The 16908-nt window shown below is 35.2% G+C and overlaps 1 protein-coding gene across 1 annotated transcript in view; it reads left to right on the forward strand.

Annotated features, from left to right (window-relative positions):
• MALRD1 (MAM and LDL receptor class A domain containing 1) overlaps positions 1–16908 on the forward strand; it is a 774784-nt gene that overhangs the window by 597138 nt on the left and 160738 nt on the right. The window contains exon 33 of the mRNA XM_042948257.1: positions 9756–9957. Coding sequence (XP_042804191.1) covers positions 9756–9957 — 202 coding nt within the window. The remainder of the gene's footprint in view (positions 1–9755; positions 9958–16908) is intronic.

Here is a 16908-nt window from a genome sequence, read left to right on the forward strand (position 1 = left end):
CAGAGAGAGAGAGAGGGAGAGAGAGAATCCCAAGCAGGCTCCCTGCTGATTCAGGGCTCTATCTCACAAACACTGAGATCGAGACCCGAGCTGAGATGCAGTGTCAGATGCTCAACCAACTAAGCCACCCAGGCACCTCAGAAGTTTTTAATTTCAGTGAGGTTCGCCTTACCAATGTTTTCACTCATAGATCATGATACTGGTTTTATAGCTAAGTCATCTCACAACCCAAGACCACATAGAATTTTCTCCTATATAATCTCTTAGTATTTTTATAGTTTGCCAGTGGGCATTTAAGTCTGTAAGCCATTTTTTAATTAATCTGGGTGAGATATGGAAGTTCTGTATCTAGGATTGCCTTTTTTGCAATTGGAATCAGTTGTTTTGGTATCATGTGTTGAAAATACTAATCCTCCTCATTGAGTTGCCTTTGTTCCTTTATCAAAAATCAGTTGACTATATGTGGGTCTGTGCCCAGGCTGCCTTTTCGGTTCTGTTGATCAATTCATCTGTTCTTTCACCAGTCCACCTTGCCTTGATTACTGTAGCTTTAAAATGTCTTGCAGTCGGGTAGTATCAGTTCTCTGACTTTGTTTCCTCTTCTCCAATATTGTATTGGCTGTTGTATGTCTTTTGTCTTTCCTTATAAATTTTAAAAGAGTTTGACAGACGCCTCACACTTACTTGCTGAGGTTTTGACTGGGATTTTAATCTATATATCAAGTTGAGAACTTACATCTTGACAATATTGAGGCTGCCTCATGGAATATCATGCATTTATTTAGACCTTCCATGTTCTTTTCATTAGTTTTATAATGCTCTTCATATGAATCATGTACTTTTGTGCTAATATAAATAGTATTGTCTTTTTAATTTCAAATCCAATCGTTCATTGCTGGATTATAAGAAAATCAATGACTTTTGTATATTAACCTTGTATCCTTCAACCTTGCTTTATTATAAATTACTTAGTAGTTTTAGGAGTTTTTTGTTGTTATTGATTCTGTGGGATTTTCTATATAGTCAATCAAGTCACTTGCACACAAAGGCATTTTTATTTGTTCATGAACAGTGTATCTTTTTTTTTTTTCTTATTGCATTAGCTAGAACTTCCAGTACAGTGTTGAATGGAAGCAGTGAAGGCACCTGTTTTTGCTTGTTCCCTGATCTGAGCAGGAGAGTGTATAGTTTCTCACCATGAAGAATGGGGTTTTCTCTAGGTTCTTTAAAGATGTTCTTTATCAAGTTGAGGAAGCTTCTTTCCTTTTTCTAGTTTCCTAAGAGTTGTTATCATGAATAGGATTTTGTCATCTGCTTCTTGTGCATCTATCAATATTATTATATCATTTTTTTTCTATAACCTGCTGACATAATAGATTACATTAGTTGATTTTCCAATGTTTGTCAGCCTAGCATACCTGGAATAAATCTCGCCTAATGTTATTTATGATTTTTTAACATAATACTTGACTCAATTTGCCAATATTTTGGTGAAATTTTTGAATCTATATGAGATCTCGGTGTATAGGTTTTATTTCTAGTGATGTCTTTGCCTGGTTTTGATGTTAGGGTAAAACTGCCCTCATAGAATGAATTTGGAAATGTTTCCTTTGCTTCTGTTTTGTGGTTGTGATCGTAGATAATTGGTATAATTTCTTAAATGTGTGGTAGAATTCACCAATGAATCTGTCTGGGCTTGGTGCTTTCTCTTTAAATAATTCATTTCATTTCTTTAATATTATAGGCCTAATCAGATTATCTATTCGTCCTTGTGTGAAATTTGATAAGATATGCCTTTTCAAGGAATTAGTACATTTCATCTAGTTTATCAAATTTGTGGACATAGAGTTGTTAATAATCCTTTCTTATCTTTTTACAGGATCAGTAAAGATAGCTCCCCTTTCATTTCTGATATTTATTCTTGCATCTTCTTTTTCTTGCTTAGGTAGCCTGACTAGAAGTTTTATCACTCTTTTCAAAGAAGCAGCTCAGATGCTTGATTTTAGATCTTTCTTCCTTTCTACTACCTGCATTTAATTCTATAAAATGACCCCGTAAGCACTGTTTCACTGTGTCCCACAAATTTTAATTAATTCTACTTCCATTTTCATTTAGTTTGAAATAATTTTAGGTTTTTTTTCTTGTAATTTCTTCTTTAACCCATGTGTTATTAAGAAGTATGTTGTGTAATCTCCGAGTAGATTTGGGTTTCCCAGCTATTTTCCTGTTACTGTTTTCTAGTTAAACTCTGCTGTGATCTGAGAGCATATATTGTACGATTTCTATTCTTTTAAATTTACTACAGTGTATTTGATTGCTCAGAATGTCATCAGTCTTTCTGAGTGTTCCCCGTGAATTTTAGAGGAATATGAGTTCTGCTGTTGCTGAAGTGTTCTACAAACGTAAAGTTGACTGATACTGCTCAGTTCAGCTATAACCTTACTGATTTGCTGTCTGTTGATCTGATTGCTGATAGAGGGATGTTGAAGTCTCCAACTGTATGAGTGGATTAATCTATTTCTCCTTGTAGTTCTTCCAGTTTTTGCCTCAGGTATTTGATGTGCTATTAGCTGCATACACATTTAGGATTGTTATGTCTTCTTAAAGATTTGTCCACTGTCTTCGTTATGTTATACCCTGTTTGTCCCTGATAATTTTCCTTTCTCTGAATTTGCTCTGTCCAAAGTTAAGATAGGTTTTCCAGCTTTGTTTTCATTAATATTAGCATGGTGTATCTTTATCCCTTTACTTTTTTCATCTATCTGTGCCTTGATACCTGGGTTTCTCATAGAAAGCATATAGTTGGGTCTTTTTTTAAAATTCACTATAACAACCCCTTTTAATTGGTATATTTAGAAAACTAACATTTAAAGTGATTATTCATACTTGGCTTAATATCTAGCGTATTTGTTTCTCTTTTATACTGGGAGATGTTGTTCTTTCTTTCCTTTGCCTCTTTCTTTTCTTTTCTTTCTTTTCTTTTTTTCTTTCTTTCTTTCTCATCCTCCACTCTGTTTTGCTTTTGTCTTAATTGAGCATTTTATATGATTCCTTTTTTTTCTCTTTTCATAGCATATCAGTTATACTTTTTAACTTTTTTTTAATTTTTGGCCCATGAGTTTGCAGTATGCATTTACACTTGTAAATCTAGGTCCACTTTCAAATAGCACTATGCCACTTTATAGGTAGTGTAAGTACATTATAAACAATATTCTCAAGTCCTCCTTTCCATCTCCTAGATATGCTGCCGTTCATTTATTTCACTTATGCCAAAACTAAAATCACTGAATACAATATTGCTATTATTATTTTGCACAAACTCTTACTTATTATATCAATTAATAATAAAAAATAAACTATTTTATTAACCTCATATGTTCCTCTCTAACATCCTTCTTTATGTAGATCTGATTTTCTGACTGATATCATTTTTCTCCTCTCTAAAGAATTTATTTTAACTTTACTTGCAAGGCAAGTGTACTAATGAAAAATTGCTTTAACTCATGTTTGAGAAAAATTTTATTTCTTCTTTATTTTGATAAATAATTTTATTGGATACAGAATTCTAATTTGGAGTCTTTCTCTCTCTCTCTCTCTCTCTCTCTCTCTTTCAGTGTTTTAAATATTTTATTCCACTGTCTTTTTGTTTGCATGGCTCTAAAGAGAATTTGATGTAATTCTTATCCTTGCTTCTCTATAAGTAAGGTATTCCCCCACAACCTGGCTTCTTTCAAGATTTTCACTTTTGTCTTTGATATCTGAAGTTTTAATATCATATGACCAGGTGTAGACAAATATTTGGTGTTCAGAGATCTTCCAGGATCTATGGTTTGGGATTTGTCATTAATTTTGGGAAAGCATCATTCATTATCACTTGAAATATTTCTTCTTTTCTTTCTCTTTCTTCTCCTTTTGGTATTTACATTATGCATATTATACCTTTTGTAACCATTCCACAGTTCTTAGATATTCTGTTCCATTTTTTTCAGTCTTTTTTTTTCTTTGCATTTCAGATTTGGTGGTTTCTCTTGACATATCTTCAAGCTGACTGATTCTTTCCCGTGTGCAGTCTATTGATGAACCCATCAAAGGCATGCTTAATTTCTTTTAGTGTTTTTATTTATTTCCAGTATTTCCTTTTGATTATTTCTTAGAATTTCCATCTCTCTGTTTATACTATCCATCTATTTTTGCCTACTGTCTACTTTTTCCATTAGAGCCCTTATCTTATTAATGATACTTGTATTACTTCCCTGCTTGATAATTCCCATGTCTTTAGTATATCTAAACCAGTTTCTGATGCTTGCTCTGTCTCTTCAAACTGTGTTTTTTGTCTTTTTTGACAGACTGCCATGATGTACTGGGTAGAAGGAATTAGGCCTTTTATGTGAGGTTTTATGTGTATCTGGCTAGAGGTTAGGATATGTTTACTCTCTGTTGTAACTATAGATGTCAGTTATAATTTCCTCTGTTGTCTTTCTTTTTGTCTTCCCTGTTATCTTGGGGTTCCCAGAGAGATTTATTTCTAAACAAGGCCTTCAGTGTGCTATTATTTCATTGTATTTCCCTGTTCTTACACAGAAGCCCTCCTCATGTGTTGGTAAGTTTGGAGCCTATGATTAGGTCTCAGTGAGTCCTTTAGTATCCGTGGGTTGTATCCTTCACAATTGCTTTTCCAGTTTTTGGTTTGTCTGTTTGTTTGTTTGTGTTTCCACTCCTGATGTAAGACAGGAAGGGTAGATGTGGCTGGAATTTCTCTTTCCCCACCTGGAAAGGTACCAGGAGTTGGAATTAGGTATTTTCTTTTCTCCAGTGAGGTTGTTTTCTTTAAGTAGTTTGTCTTAAGGGCAAGTCTTGCCAGGAAGAACAGAATGCTTTGTGCCTATTTCAAAATGGCTACTTTTCCTCTTTATTTGCCAAAATTTTCTCTGATTTTCGACGTGAGAGACTGGTAGGGCTCCTAGAAGTCAAGTTCACAAAAGTGTGGGATCCCTTCAAGAATGTTTGCCTTTGAAACTTATCCAGAGTGACAAGTCCAGCAATTCATCAATTTCAATCCAGGTTCTCCTACCCTACTACTGGTCCCCACAGGAGTTTCTTTGCCTGGGCTTCTGCCCTGGTAAGTTGTGATTCTTTGTGTCTGCCTATTTTTCTCCCCAAATTGGGGGGCAGTGGTCATGATTACTCTGTGACAATAATTATCTGATGGATCTAAGAACAATTGTTGGTTTTCAGCTCAGCCTTTTCCTTGTTGCGAAGACTGTAATGATGATTTCTAATCTCCTTACATGCTATATGGAGGACTGTAAGTCTGTGCTGTGTACGACTAATGAATTGTTTAATATCTCTCTACAACTCGAATCCAGATTTGTAGAGGGCAGTCAATAGGCCCACATGTGTGGTAGGGTTCACATAACATAATGTATGTGAATGTACTAAATTCTCATTAATATGGATTATTTCTATCTTTAATTAAATGAGTTTATAGCCTCTAACTTCTTTTTGAGGCAAATTTCTTCTCTCATTGCTTTTGATTTTTTCTTTCTTCTATTATATAAATTAAAGTGTTTGCAAATGAATCAAGAGAAACTGCACTGATATGGATTAAGTGTAGCTCAGTTCACTGCTTTGTGCTATCAGTGGTGATTAATGAACAGACATCTAGCAGAATAGCTGGGAATTACTGGGACCATGTATAGGCAAGGTTTCATCTTACTGATGCATTTCATGCACTAATTTCGATAAGATAAATATATAGTGAAATAGATAAATTGTTTCTAATATCCAGAAGCGTCCATTAAGAGAGTTTAAGTCAGCATCAGCCTACCTTCTGTGTTGTAGGCCCTTAGAGATTGTGACTGGCTTCAGGAGAGGAACTTCAGGAAAATCTACTATTCAGACGCTTCCAATTTTTTTACCTGGAAAACCTACAAACTCGGACATTATCGAAATAGCTTCTCTCTCATTTCCATACTGTCCTGTAATTTAATTATTAGCACTCATATTTTCTATTACCTCTTTATATCTGTTGATATTTTCCTCCAAAGGTATGCTTGTCCTAAATAAATGTTGAGGAGTTTCCTCCTCAAAAAACTTAACATAAATTTAATTGGATATTATTATAATATTTGTATGTATATGACACATAATTCTATTCTGCGTTTTGATTTAGCAAGTTCTCTTCAAGTTTTCCCTGCCCTGTATCATAAATAGTTTCAGTTATGACATCATCTTTGAATATAATATAATCTTGATTATAATGTCTAAACATAATATGCTTATATATTTCTTTGAATCCATTTTGTTTTGTGTTAAAAATCATGATAAAATGTTTTATAACGTATAATGTTGACTATTATGATATCAATGGGTAAGCATCCAACCAAAATTTAGAATATCAAAATAGAAGTAGCCAAATTATTTGTCCAGTTGCAGATTTGAGAAGCTATTTCAAGTAGTAAGTTATTATTGCAACATAAATTGGTTTTCAGTAAAGTATGTGTAATAAAATATAAAATTAGGAACAAATTAAACTATTTTTCAAGGATATTAGCCATTCTACTTTTTCAAAGAAGTAAATGTTTTAAAAAAATTTTTAAGTTTATTTATTTAGAAAGAGTGTGTGCATGTGCATGCACACTAGTGGTTCAGGAGCACAGAGAGAGAGGGTGAGAGAGATCCCAGGCAGTCTCTGAGCTGATCAGAGCCCGATATGGGGCTCCATCTCAGGAACCATGAAACCATGACCTGAACCAAAATCGAGAGTTGGACACTTAACTGACTGAGCCACGCAGGTGCCCCTAAAAAGTTTTTTAAACACAATTATTTTGCTGATGGTTATCACAACAATTTTTCTGGACAGCGAACATTATTTTCATTGAAAGACAGAAATACATAATGTTATCCTTTTGTGGGTTTCTCATTGGCCATATAAAAAAAAAATCACCATCTGGAATCTTTACATGATCCTCTTACTTTTACCATTGGCCATTGTGGCTACAGAAACACTGGACATAACATGCAATTATTCAATTTAATAATACATGTTACGATTGAAACAGCCCGTGAGATTGTCAAAAAGTTTCACTGGCATTAAATAATGAATTGGTGAAATTGCTCAGAATTAATGTGGACTATACTAGGGTGAAATAATGAGATGACATGGGTTGAAGTTTATTGGAGAGTTGATAGGCTTGATGGGGCGCAGGGGGAGGGAGAACAGGCAGGGATGTGGTGGTGGATTTGGGAGAAGCAGAGTAAAAGAAGGATGGAGGAAATGGAATTTGGCATGAGCACGTAAGATCGACTGAAGATTAAGAAGACTGAAAGCAGAGAGAAAAATGAGGTGAAAAACAATAAAAATAGATATATTAATAAAATACATTTATACTAGGGTTTTGAAAAACAGGAAGTATGGGGTTTTATTTTCATGTAATTTGATCTTCTAAATTGGTTTTTCCAGAAAAAAGAGTTATAAAATAAATAAAATAAAACCAACCCCTTTTAAATCTTTGTGATGTAACCTAGGATTTATGAAGAAAACAAAAAGAGAGAGAGAGACTGAGACAGTTCAATTTAGGTTGATTTTGTAAAGTTGTCCTGGTATTATATTGAATTGGAAGCTTCTTACCTTTTTAGTTCTTTTTAAAAATTTTAATTTAATTTTAGAAATAGGTACCCACCAGATCCTTAAACTGAATGCTCTTTGGGATGAGTGTTTGCTTATGTGTGAGATGGGAAACACTCAAATGACCCAAATTCCTTTCATATTGATTCAGCTTATTTCGCTTATTGAGGAATCAATATAAAAAGTGATTTTTGCTAGAAAATGTGTGTTTTTCCACACTGTTGATGTTAGATCTCACTTTTCATGTTTCCTAACCTTGGGCAATTTTTTCTGTTTTTCTTTGTCTATGATCATCTTGATGTATTTTATTGTTTTAGCTTCCATTAAGAGGTGGATTTTTTTTAAACTTAAATCTGAGTTGGTTAACATATAGTGTTATAATGATTTCAGGAATAGAATTTAGTGATTCATCACTTACATGTAGCACCAGTGCGCATCCCAGCAAGTGCCCTCCTTAACGCCCATCTCCCTTTTAGCCCATCCCCCCACCCAGCACCTCACCAGGAGCCCTCAATTTGTTCTCTGTATTTTAGAGTCCCTTAAGGTCTGTCTCCCTCTCTGTTTTTATTTTATTTTTGCTTCCCTTCCCCTATGTTCATATGTTTTGTTTCTTAAATTCCACATATGAGTGAAATCATATAATATTTGTCTTTCTCTGACTTATTTTGCTTAGCATAATATACTTTGGCTCCATCCATGTCATTGCAAATGGCAAGATTTCATTCTTTCGGATCACTGACTAATATTACATTGTGTGTGTGTGTGTGTGTGTGTGTGTGTGTGTGTGTGTGTGTGTATAGCACATTTTCTTTATCCATTCATCAGTCGATGAACATTTGGGCTCTTTCCATACTTTGGCTATTGTCAGTAGTGCTGCTATAAATATCAGGGTGTGTGTGCCCCTTCGAATCAGCATTTTTGTATCCTTTGGATAAATATCTATGGATTTCAGACTTAGACTTCTTGTAATAGTGAACATTAGCAGCGTGCTAATTTCTGACTCTAGATTATTTAGTGGCTCTTGGGAATATTTGTGGAATGCCAGTATTAACATTACATGCAACAGAATGAGTGGTATCATTTTTTCCTGGTAGTATAAAATTTGGATAAACTTTTATAGGATAAATTATCTTTAGATAAATTTTGATCTTAAGAGAGAAAGTAAGACTTTTTTAGTAGAGAGGAATGTCATTGGACAAAAACACCATTGCGATAGAAGAAAATTACTGTCCATGGGTTTTCTTTCCTCTGGGTCATATTTTTTTCCCGTGTAAAAGAAAGAGTTGTGTAAGTGATTATTAAATTATATTACAAACTATAATATATATAACTATCATTTCTAGGGAAATGATAACTGAAAGTTAGGTACAAAAAGGTAATACAGAAAAATATGTTTACAACCTTACTTGTTTTTGTTGTTGTTTAAAATACAGATTCTTTTGAAGAGCACTAGGAAGTGGCATTTTTTGTTTTGTTTTGAATTGTTTTTACAGTTTAAAAAGATTATTGGGACTTGGCATGCTGGTTGGTTTTAAAGCTAACTTTATTGCTATTTCACTTTTTGTTTGTTAAATATGTTAGTCCTTGCACTTAAAAAAGAAAGGTCTTAGATACTGATGTTAGTTAATTCAGGAAGATTTCCTGTTTGTGAAAATAATATGTTCTGCACATTGTTTTGGCTTCTGAAATACGTATGTATATGTACATACATAGGTACATATACATAAATATGTATACGATCATGTTCACTTACTGTAAGCGTTCTCTTCTTTTAAAACAACCTCAGTGAAACATGGACGAAGTCCTTTAGCAATGAGAAATTCTAGTTTAATATTTTCTACAGCTCTTATAGATTCTTAAGATTGTTTAGGTTTTGGCCATACCTAATATGATACACGGAAATTGACATGACAAAACGAAACCAAACGAAGATCTAACAACTTAAAGAAAACACAACTCACTTTGTAATCACCATATGTACAGATAGAAATATCATAGTCAAGGTATTGTGTTGTCACGTTGGCAGACTCCATTCTTTCATTAAACCTGGATGCCGTATATGTACAACATGCAAACCATAAAGAGTTGCCTTTTCTTTTCTTTCTTTTTTTTTCCATCCCATTATTAGGTATATACCATTGAGGAATCTGGGCTGAACATCCTGGTGTGGTCAGTGATTGGAAATAAAAGAACTGGTTGGATGTATGGATATGTACCGCTCTCTAGTAACAGTGCATTTAAAGTGGCATTTGAAGCTGATTTGGCTGGAAGTGAAGATGTTTTTATAGCCCTTGATGACATCTCTTTCACCCCAGAATGTGTCTTTGGAGGTGAGTAATTTCGTCAGTAGATGGGATGTGCAAATGTTGCTTTTATTATCTAAAAATAGAAGAACTGGGAATTCCTGATGAATAACATTTGTGTCCAGGTACAGTACCATTCGTCCGTTGAAGGAAGAACAAAATATGTTGTAGGAGGTAAAGTTTTTCTGGCAGTGAGCTTAACCATAAAGTTTTCATGTCCTCTAGGCAACCAAATTACTTCAATTACAGTTCTTTAAGAGACATAGAGGAAAGTTAATTCTATTAAAAGAGCATTATTGTCTGCTTTCTTTATTTCTGAAGGTTCGCAATAGTATACAAGGTAAAGATTCTTCTGGTCACCCATCGTCTTCCAAACCATCATTTCCATCCACATTCACTTTCCCTCATTCTCTAGGCTATTTCCCTTCTCTTCAGTGTTTCTACTGTATAATCTAGAATTCTAGAATTCTTTATTGTATAAAGAATCCTAGAATCTTGTCAGTAACTCTTTTTGTAAGAAATCATTCCCTGAACTGAAATCTGAATTTCTGCTGTTTACGACGCTCCCACTGAAGTAGCCATATGTTCTTTATAAAGTCTTCAGATTTTCAAAGTTAAATAATAGGGTTATTGCCTTTATGGCTATGCTATGCCTCTTTCAAAATTTTATTTTTATAGAACCATTTAATAGTTTCTTCTTTTGAGGATCCCTGGCTGGCTCAGTCAGTAGAGCATCCAACTCTTGATCTTGGGGTTGTAAGTTTGGGCCCCAATTGAGAGTAAGGATTAGTTTAAAAAAATAAAAATTTTTAAAAATTTAAAAACGTAAAAACATTTCTTCTTTTTAAGGCCACAGATATGGGTTCTTATCCTTCTAATGGTTTTTCTCTGGAACCTAAATCCTGGGCAGTTTCACCTTCCAGGTTATTCAGCCTGTGTGAAATATTAACCTTCTCAATTCTAGTCACCTTCATAAGTCTTCCTCCTCCATAACCAGCTCCCACACTTACATCCTGGGTCCTATCATTCCATCTGAAATTTTAGGGCTGAAAATCTCATCTGATCATTATATCCTCTACTTCCTGATTACTCTTCCTAAACCTGTTTTCCAGCATAATAAGAAAAAATATAATCCCAGATTCTCAATGCTTCCTGCTTCCCGCCCCCCCCCCCCCGCAGTAAAACAGCTTCCCGCTAATAATCCCAGATCTAATGATCCAAATCTCAATACCACTGTCAGTCAGCACTTTGAATTATTTTATGTCCAATTTTTTAGAGATAAATTTGGGTTCTAATTATGTGCCAGGCATTGTGCTGACTACTTTGCATGTATTAACACATTTATTTATCAGACCAACTCTGTAGAATAAATACAAGTATCTATGTCATTCTCAGTCATAATGACCTTACCAGTCTTCGAAACTGGGTTACTATAACCCTTTGTATTTTCCAGGCTGCTGCCAGTCATGCTGTTGAGGCCATTAAAAATGTTGGTTTATCACCTTAGCTGGGCAGTCCAGGGTCCTGCACACATCTTTTTCCCATTCCTGGCACTGCTTTTCTACAACAATTCTCAAATCTCCCAGCTGCTCCCTTGAACTTTGTTCACTCTGCCAATGTTCCCGTATCCTTTGAATAGAAAATAACTGCCGTTTGTAACAAACTCCCTTAAACCTCTTTTCCACCTGCAAATGTGCCTGTCTCCACAACCACACTCTGTGTTGTCACCATGTGTCTGAGGGAAGAAACAAAAACAAACCTCTGTCTTTCCAACAGTAAATGTGCTTGGTCATTTCTATTCTTAGCTCCTCCCAGTCACCATTCCATTGAAGCCTTCTCTGTCCTTCCTTCCGTTTCTTTCCTTCCCCTACTTATTCTTAGCTCTTGTCACACACATGCAAACATGCCTTTATGTACGTACACATACATGCGTTATCACTTCCGACTAATTTTGAGCTCCTCAAGAGCAGGAGAAACATGTCTGTTTCATCTCCAGAACCCATCACAAGGTGTAGGAAACATGGGCTGAAACGTCAGTATTCTAAATAATCACAGTAATGGTTATAACTGATCGTATGAGCAGGATCTCTAACATTTGCATCAGTATAATTGGGTTGTTGCCTACTATATTACAGAACAGATTATACTTTCAAGGGTAGTAAAAAAAGAAACAGTAAGACATTTGGCATTAAACCACAAGTTGTCTTCTTTCTGTACATTTCTGTAAAAGAAGTGCCTCCACCAACCCCCCCACCCCGTCCCCATCCAAAATCCAGAATCTCTAGGCATAGTTTTTACAACAGTGCTTCATGGTTGATTCAAGCAGATGTTTTTAGAAAATCCTGCATTAAACCAATGTTTCTCAAATGGGGGTATGTGGAACCCCGTAGTGACATGCCAGGGAGCATGCAACACCATCAAATAAACAGTTGCAACCTCATTGGATCTACTTGAAGGTATGGAGAGAGTAGTTACCTAAAGTGTTATATCTGACATTTGGAGCAAACATGTATTGAGTGGTGGAGAGGTGACAAATGGACTAAAATATTGGAGACATGAGTCCAATCATGCCTAAATGTATAATTTTGAGAAAATCATTGCAGCTCTTGAGACCATGTTTTATCATCAGGAAAATGAAGTAGATGATCTCTTAAGTCCCTTCCAAACCTGCCATTTTATGATCAGGACTGGATTTGTACAAGAGGATCAGGAAAGCAGAAGGAATGCATAGAGAATGACCAAGAGAGGGAGAGAGTCCAGGGAGAAGGAGGAGGGGTGCACTTAAGGAGGTTTCAGGGGTTAGGGCCGGCAGGTGAAAGCAGAGGTGTCATTGTAGTTAGAGAAGACTCATCACTGCACAGTGTGTTGTGAACTTGAGCAGGCCTGCCCTTTATTGAGTCAGTGTTTGTTGAGAATGTGCTGTGTGCTGTCCTGGATTTGGGTTGGAAGGGAAGATAAGAATATAAGTTTTTTTGTTTTGGTGTGTGTGTGTGTGTGTGTGTGTGTGTGTGTGTGTGTGTGTGTGTGTTTACCCCTGCATTCCCTTACTGTAAACACACCTCAAGCAGCGAATTCTATAGATTTTGCCTTCTTCCCACGCCCCACCCCCTGCTTCCATTTTACTGCCCAAACTCTAGTTCAAGGCATCCTTATTATTCACAGGAATCTCCATAATGGCTGCATAACTGATTTATCTAATTTACTGTCACATATACTGCTACCAAATTCATCTTCTAACACCTATTATAAAGTAAGTTCCAGAAAAGTAGACCTTACATCTTTCTTATTCAACACATCAAAAATAATTTTTTTTTTATTACAAGCCACACAATCTGACTAGGGCTAACTTAAGTAGAAGCTAAGTTTATTGGAAGGATTTTGGATAGTTCCAAAATTAAATGTAATACTGAAAATCTAACACAGAAAAATGAGAGGGAAGCAAGTAAGATGAACTAAATCAGAGGGTAAAACTGGCTAATTCCACGGTCTTTGAAGATTTGTTTAGGAAGCTGGTCTATCTACTCCCCTGCCATGCACACTATGAACAATCTCTAATGGTCCCTGTGTCACTCCATCATAATTAAAAGAGCTGGTTGGAAGCATAGCATTGACCAAGCCCATACTTCAGAGTCCCCTAAAAGTTATACTCTTTCATATCTAATCTCCACATCATTCATGTCTGCATGATGGCCATTCCTCTTCTTGTTTTAATCATAATCAAGCTTGGATAGTCTGCAGTATATGGACCAAATTATAAAGCTGACCAGGAATAATAAATTATCTGTCTGTACTTCAATGTAGAGAGAAGAAATAAAAGGGAAACTAATCAAAATATACAAACTCATACAAGTTATAAAGAAGAAGAAAAATCCATAGCGGCTCTCAATTGCATACTCAATATATTTCTTATCCTTTAGTACAACTCTTGGCTTATCTTTCTCTGTCCATAAAATAATCCCTTAAAGTAGGACCTCCTGCTTCTATTCAGCTGTGCGCCATATTCTCTCACTTCCATGATTTTAGTCCTACCACTTCTCTGGCTGGGAATGCCCTGCCCTTTACCTCCTCTTGTATAAATGCTTTTCCACTTTCAAGGGCAGATCAAAGCCACCTTTTATCATGAATTTATCCTTAATACTCCCCACAGGAAGCCAGCCCCTTTTGCAGATTCTCTTAACTTGAACTTTGCAGTTCTTCTCTAATATATCTTACATGGTATTTTGTGATATGCATAGCTTATTTTCTGTCATTTTTGGGGTCCTCTATGTTGAAAAATCCCCATTGTCATTATCCTGTCATTGTTGCTGTTGTTGTTGTTGTTGTTGGTGGTGGTGGTGGTGGTGGTGGTGGTGGTGGTGTGTGTGTGTGTGTTTTAATTCTAGTGACAATGAGTGATCTTTAACTTTTAGGTTGCTGGGGAAAAATATAAAATAAATTTAAATCAGTATATGATACAGAGTAGATATTCATTTTATATCAGAAGTGGTAGAGCAATTGTAGAGAAATTACTTAAAACACTTTAATGTGTGGTTCATTCTTATAATTTTGATTCATTTAGTGATCATGGGTCTAATTTTAAAATTAATAGTGATTAATGTACAAAAAGCCGAAAGAAAATGAAAATCAGTCAACCCCAGTTCACTTACTGGCTTTTGGATATTGTTAGCCTTTATATCTATTATTGTGGGCCATGAAGTCCTCATAGTTTATCAAAGGATGGGATAATTCCTTTTTACTCTGGGAAGGACATTACATTTAAAGGAACACACACACACACACACACACACGCACACACACAAGAACCAGAAAATGGCACTAAAAGCTAATACCAAGCAGGCTTGTGGGAGCAAGACCCGGATTCCCCCTTCACTACATTTGGAGAAACTTGAATATTATACTATGCAATGGTTCTTGCTTGATTTCCTGCTGATGGTCAGGCCGGAAGGAATGTTTTAAATTAGGGGAAAGAAATCCAAATGAAAACCATAGAAAAATCAGTCCCAATATGAACCATACTCCATTAGCCTGTTTTTGACAAGTACCTTATACTGAACCTGAAGATAAACCACAAGTTACTGTTCTAACTCTCTGTCTTAAAGATGAATGCTTTTATGTAAACACTGATGTTGTCATATAAACGTATTTATTTATGATCATATAAACATATGCATCTATGTATGTATGACATATAAATGTATACATAATATTTAATGTATAAGTTTTATATATATATATATATTATATATATGTGTGTGTTTTATATATATATATATATATATATATAATCATGGTGTGGTGATTTAGTAATTTCTCTATCATATGGAAACAATAATCAATTCCTAAATTCCTAGTCATTTTTGGAAATTATCATAACCTTTGCTAAATCCTTTCTTTTCACTCAGAAATACTCAGCAGGCCAACTGTTTTACCAGGCCAAGTGTGTCTGAGAGATTTTGTGAGCTTTTCATTGCCAAGGTCAATTTGGCTCTGTTTTGTTCTCTTGGGCTATTAGAGTCTACTTTTATTATGGTTTTCCTGATTCCCTGGAACACATATGTTGTTATCTGGAAAATATCCAGACTTTATGAAAACAAGTTTGTTTGTTTGTTGCCTAAGAAATTGAATAAGAAAGTGACACTGCTTCACTAAAAAATCTGTTTTAAGAAGTTTTTTTAAATTAAAAACCAGGTGACTTCAACAATTCTGATAACAGTTTTTCTGATAACATCTTACTGGCATGTGAGAACATTTTACCCAGAAAGAACTGGTCACTCTTTGTGGAAACAGTTGGAAATGGGAAAAATAGAAAACAAACAAATAAAACACACAACTTTCTTGGTTTAACAAAGAATAAATGGGTTTATATGTATGAGTTATTTTTCACTAATATAAACTTACTCAAAATAGAAAACATGAAGTTAGAGAAATAGCCAGGTTTTGGTAAAAACAGGTCTAAAGAAATGGTGGGCTAGATTGTTTATGCCAGATGGAGCACATGATTAATCAATTAGGAAATCAGTCCAAGTTCTAAAATATACTGACCTTGCTTTTTTGCCCCTTCTGGTCTTTTTGATTGTAATATAATTAACATAATGTTAGTCATGCCTTCTGTAGAATCGCGCATGGGACAAGATAACCCAATATATTTTAAAGTAATCACTTTTTTAAAGATTTTATTTTTAAGTAATCTCTACACCCAATGGGTGTCTCATATTCACAACCCCAACATCAAGAGTCACATGCTCCGCGGACTGAGCCAGCCAGGAGCCCCTAGTAATCACTTTTAATCATTTTATCAGAAAGGCAAAAATTAGTCTTAAAAATTATGTGTTTTTTAAGTAATGATAATTCAACACTACAAACTTTAGGTAAAGCTACTTATTAATATTTCTCAAAAGTTAATACTGATTCAATTAAACAGCTATGTTTATCTCTGTCTTTAGTGCCAGTGCCCTATTAATCGGAAGTTGTGGTATCACAACCACTTTCTCTGGTTGGCTCATAGAAGTGGTCAAGATACTACAACTGAGAGGTCTCTGAAAGACCACGTAGAATTATATTTGACTCCTGAGTGGTCTTCTCTACCACCAGCCATCATCTCTCTCTCCTTTGACCTTCCCGAGACATGTACAGCAGCTATTTCCAAAGTGTGCGTGAAATTGAACAATATTCCCTCACAGATTGCTTAAAACTCTTTATAGATGTCCTTCAGTTGTATATGGAGTGTGATGGAGAGAGAGCTTCCCACTCTCTATCTCAAGCCTTCTACACTTAGAGAAAAAATCTAGTAACTGATCGGTGCCAACATACTTAAAATTTCTGTTAAGTAAAAGTTTTCCCACTCACAGGATTGACAATGACATTTTCTTTCCTGGTCCCTTCCCAGCCAGCAAAGAGTATAATACCGTCATATCTGAAACATTCATTATTCCTTGGCTGTTTTAGATTTGATAGGGAGAACACAGGTGAGGCTGAGTC

This window comes from Panthera leo, chromosome B4 (genome assembly GCF_018350215.1).
Source record: "Panthera leo isolate Ple1 chromosome B4, P.leo_Ple1_pat1.1, whole genome shotgun sequence".
In the NCBI taxonomy this organism is placed as follows: Eukaryota; Metazoa; Chordata; class Mammalia; order Carnivora; family Felidae; genus Panthera; species Panthera leo.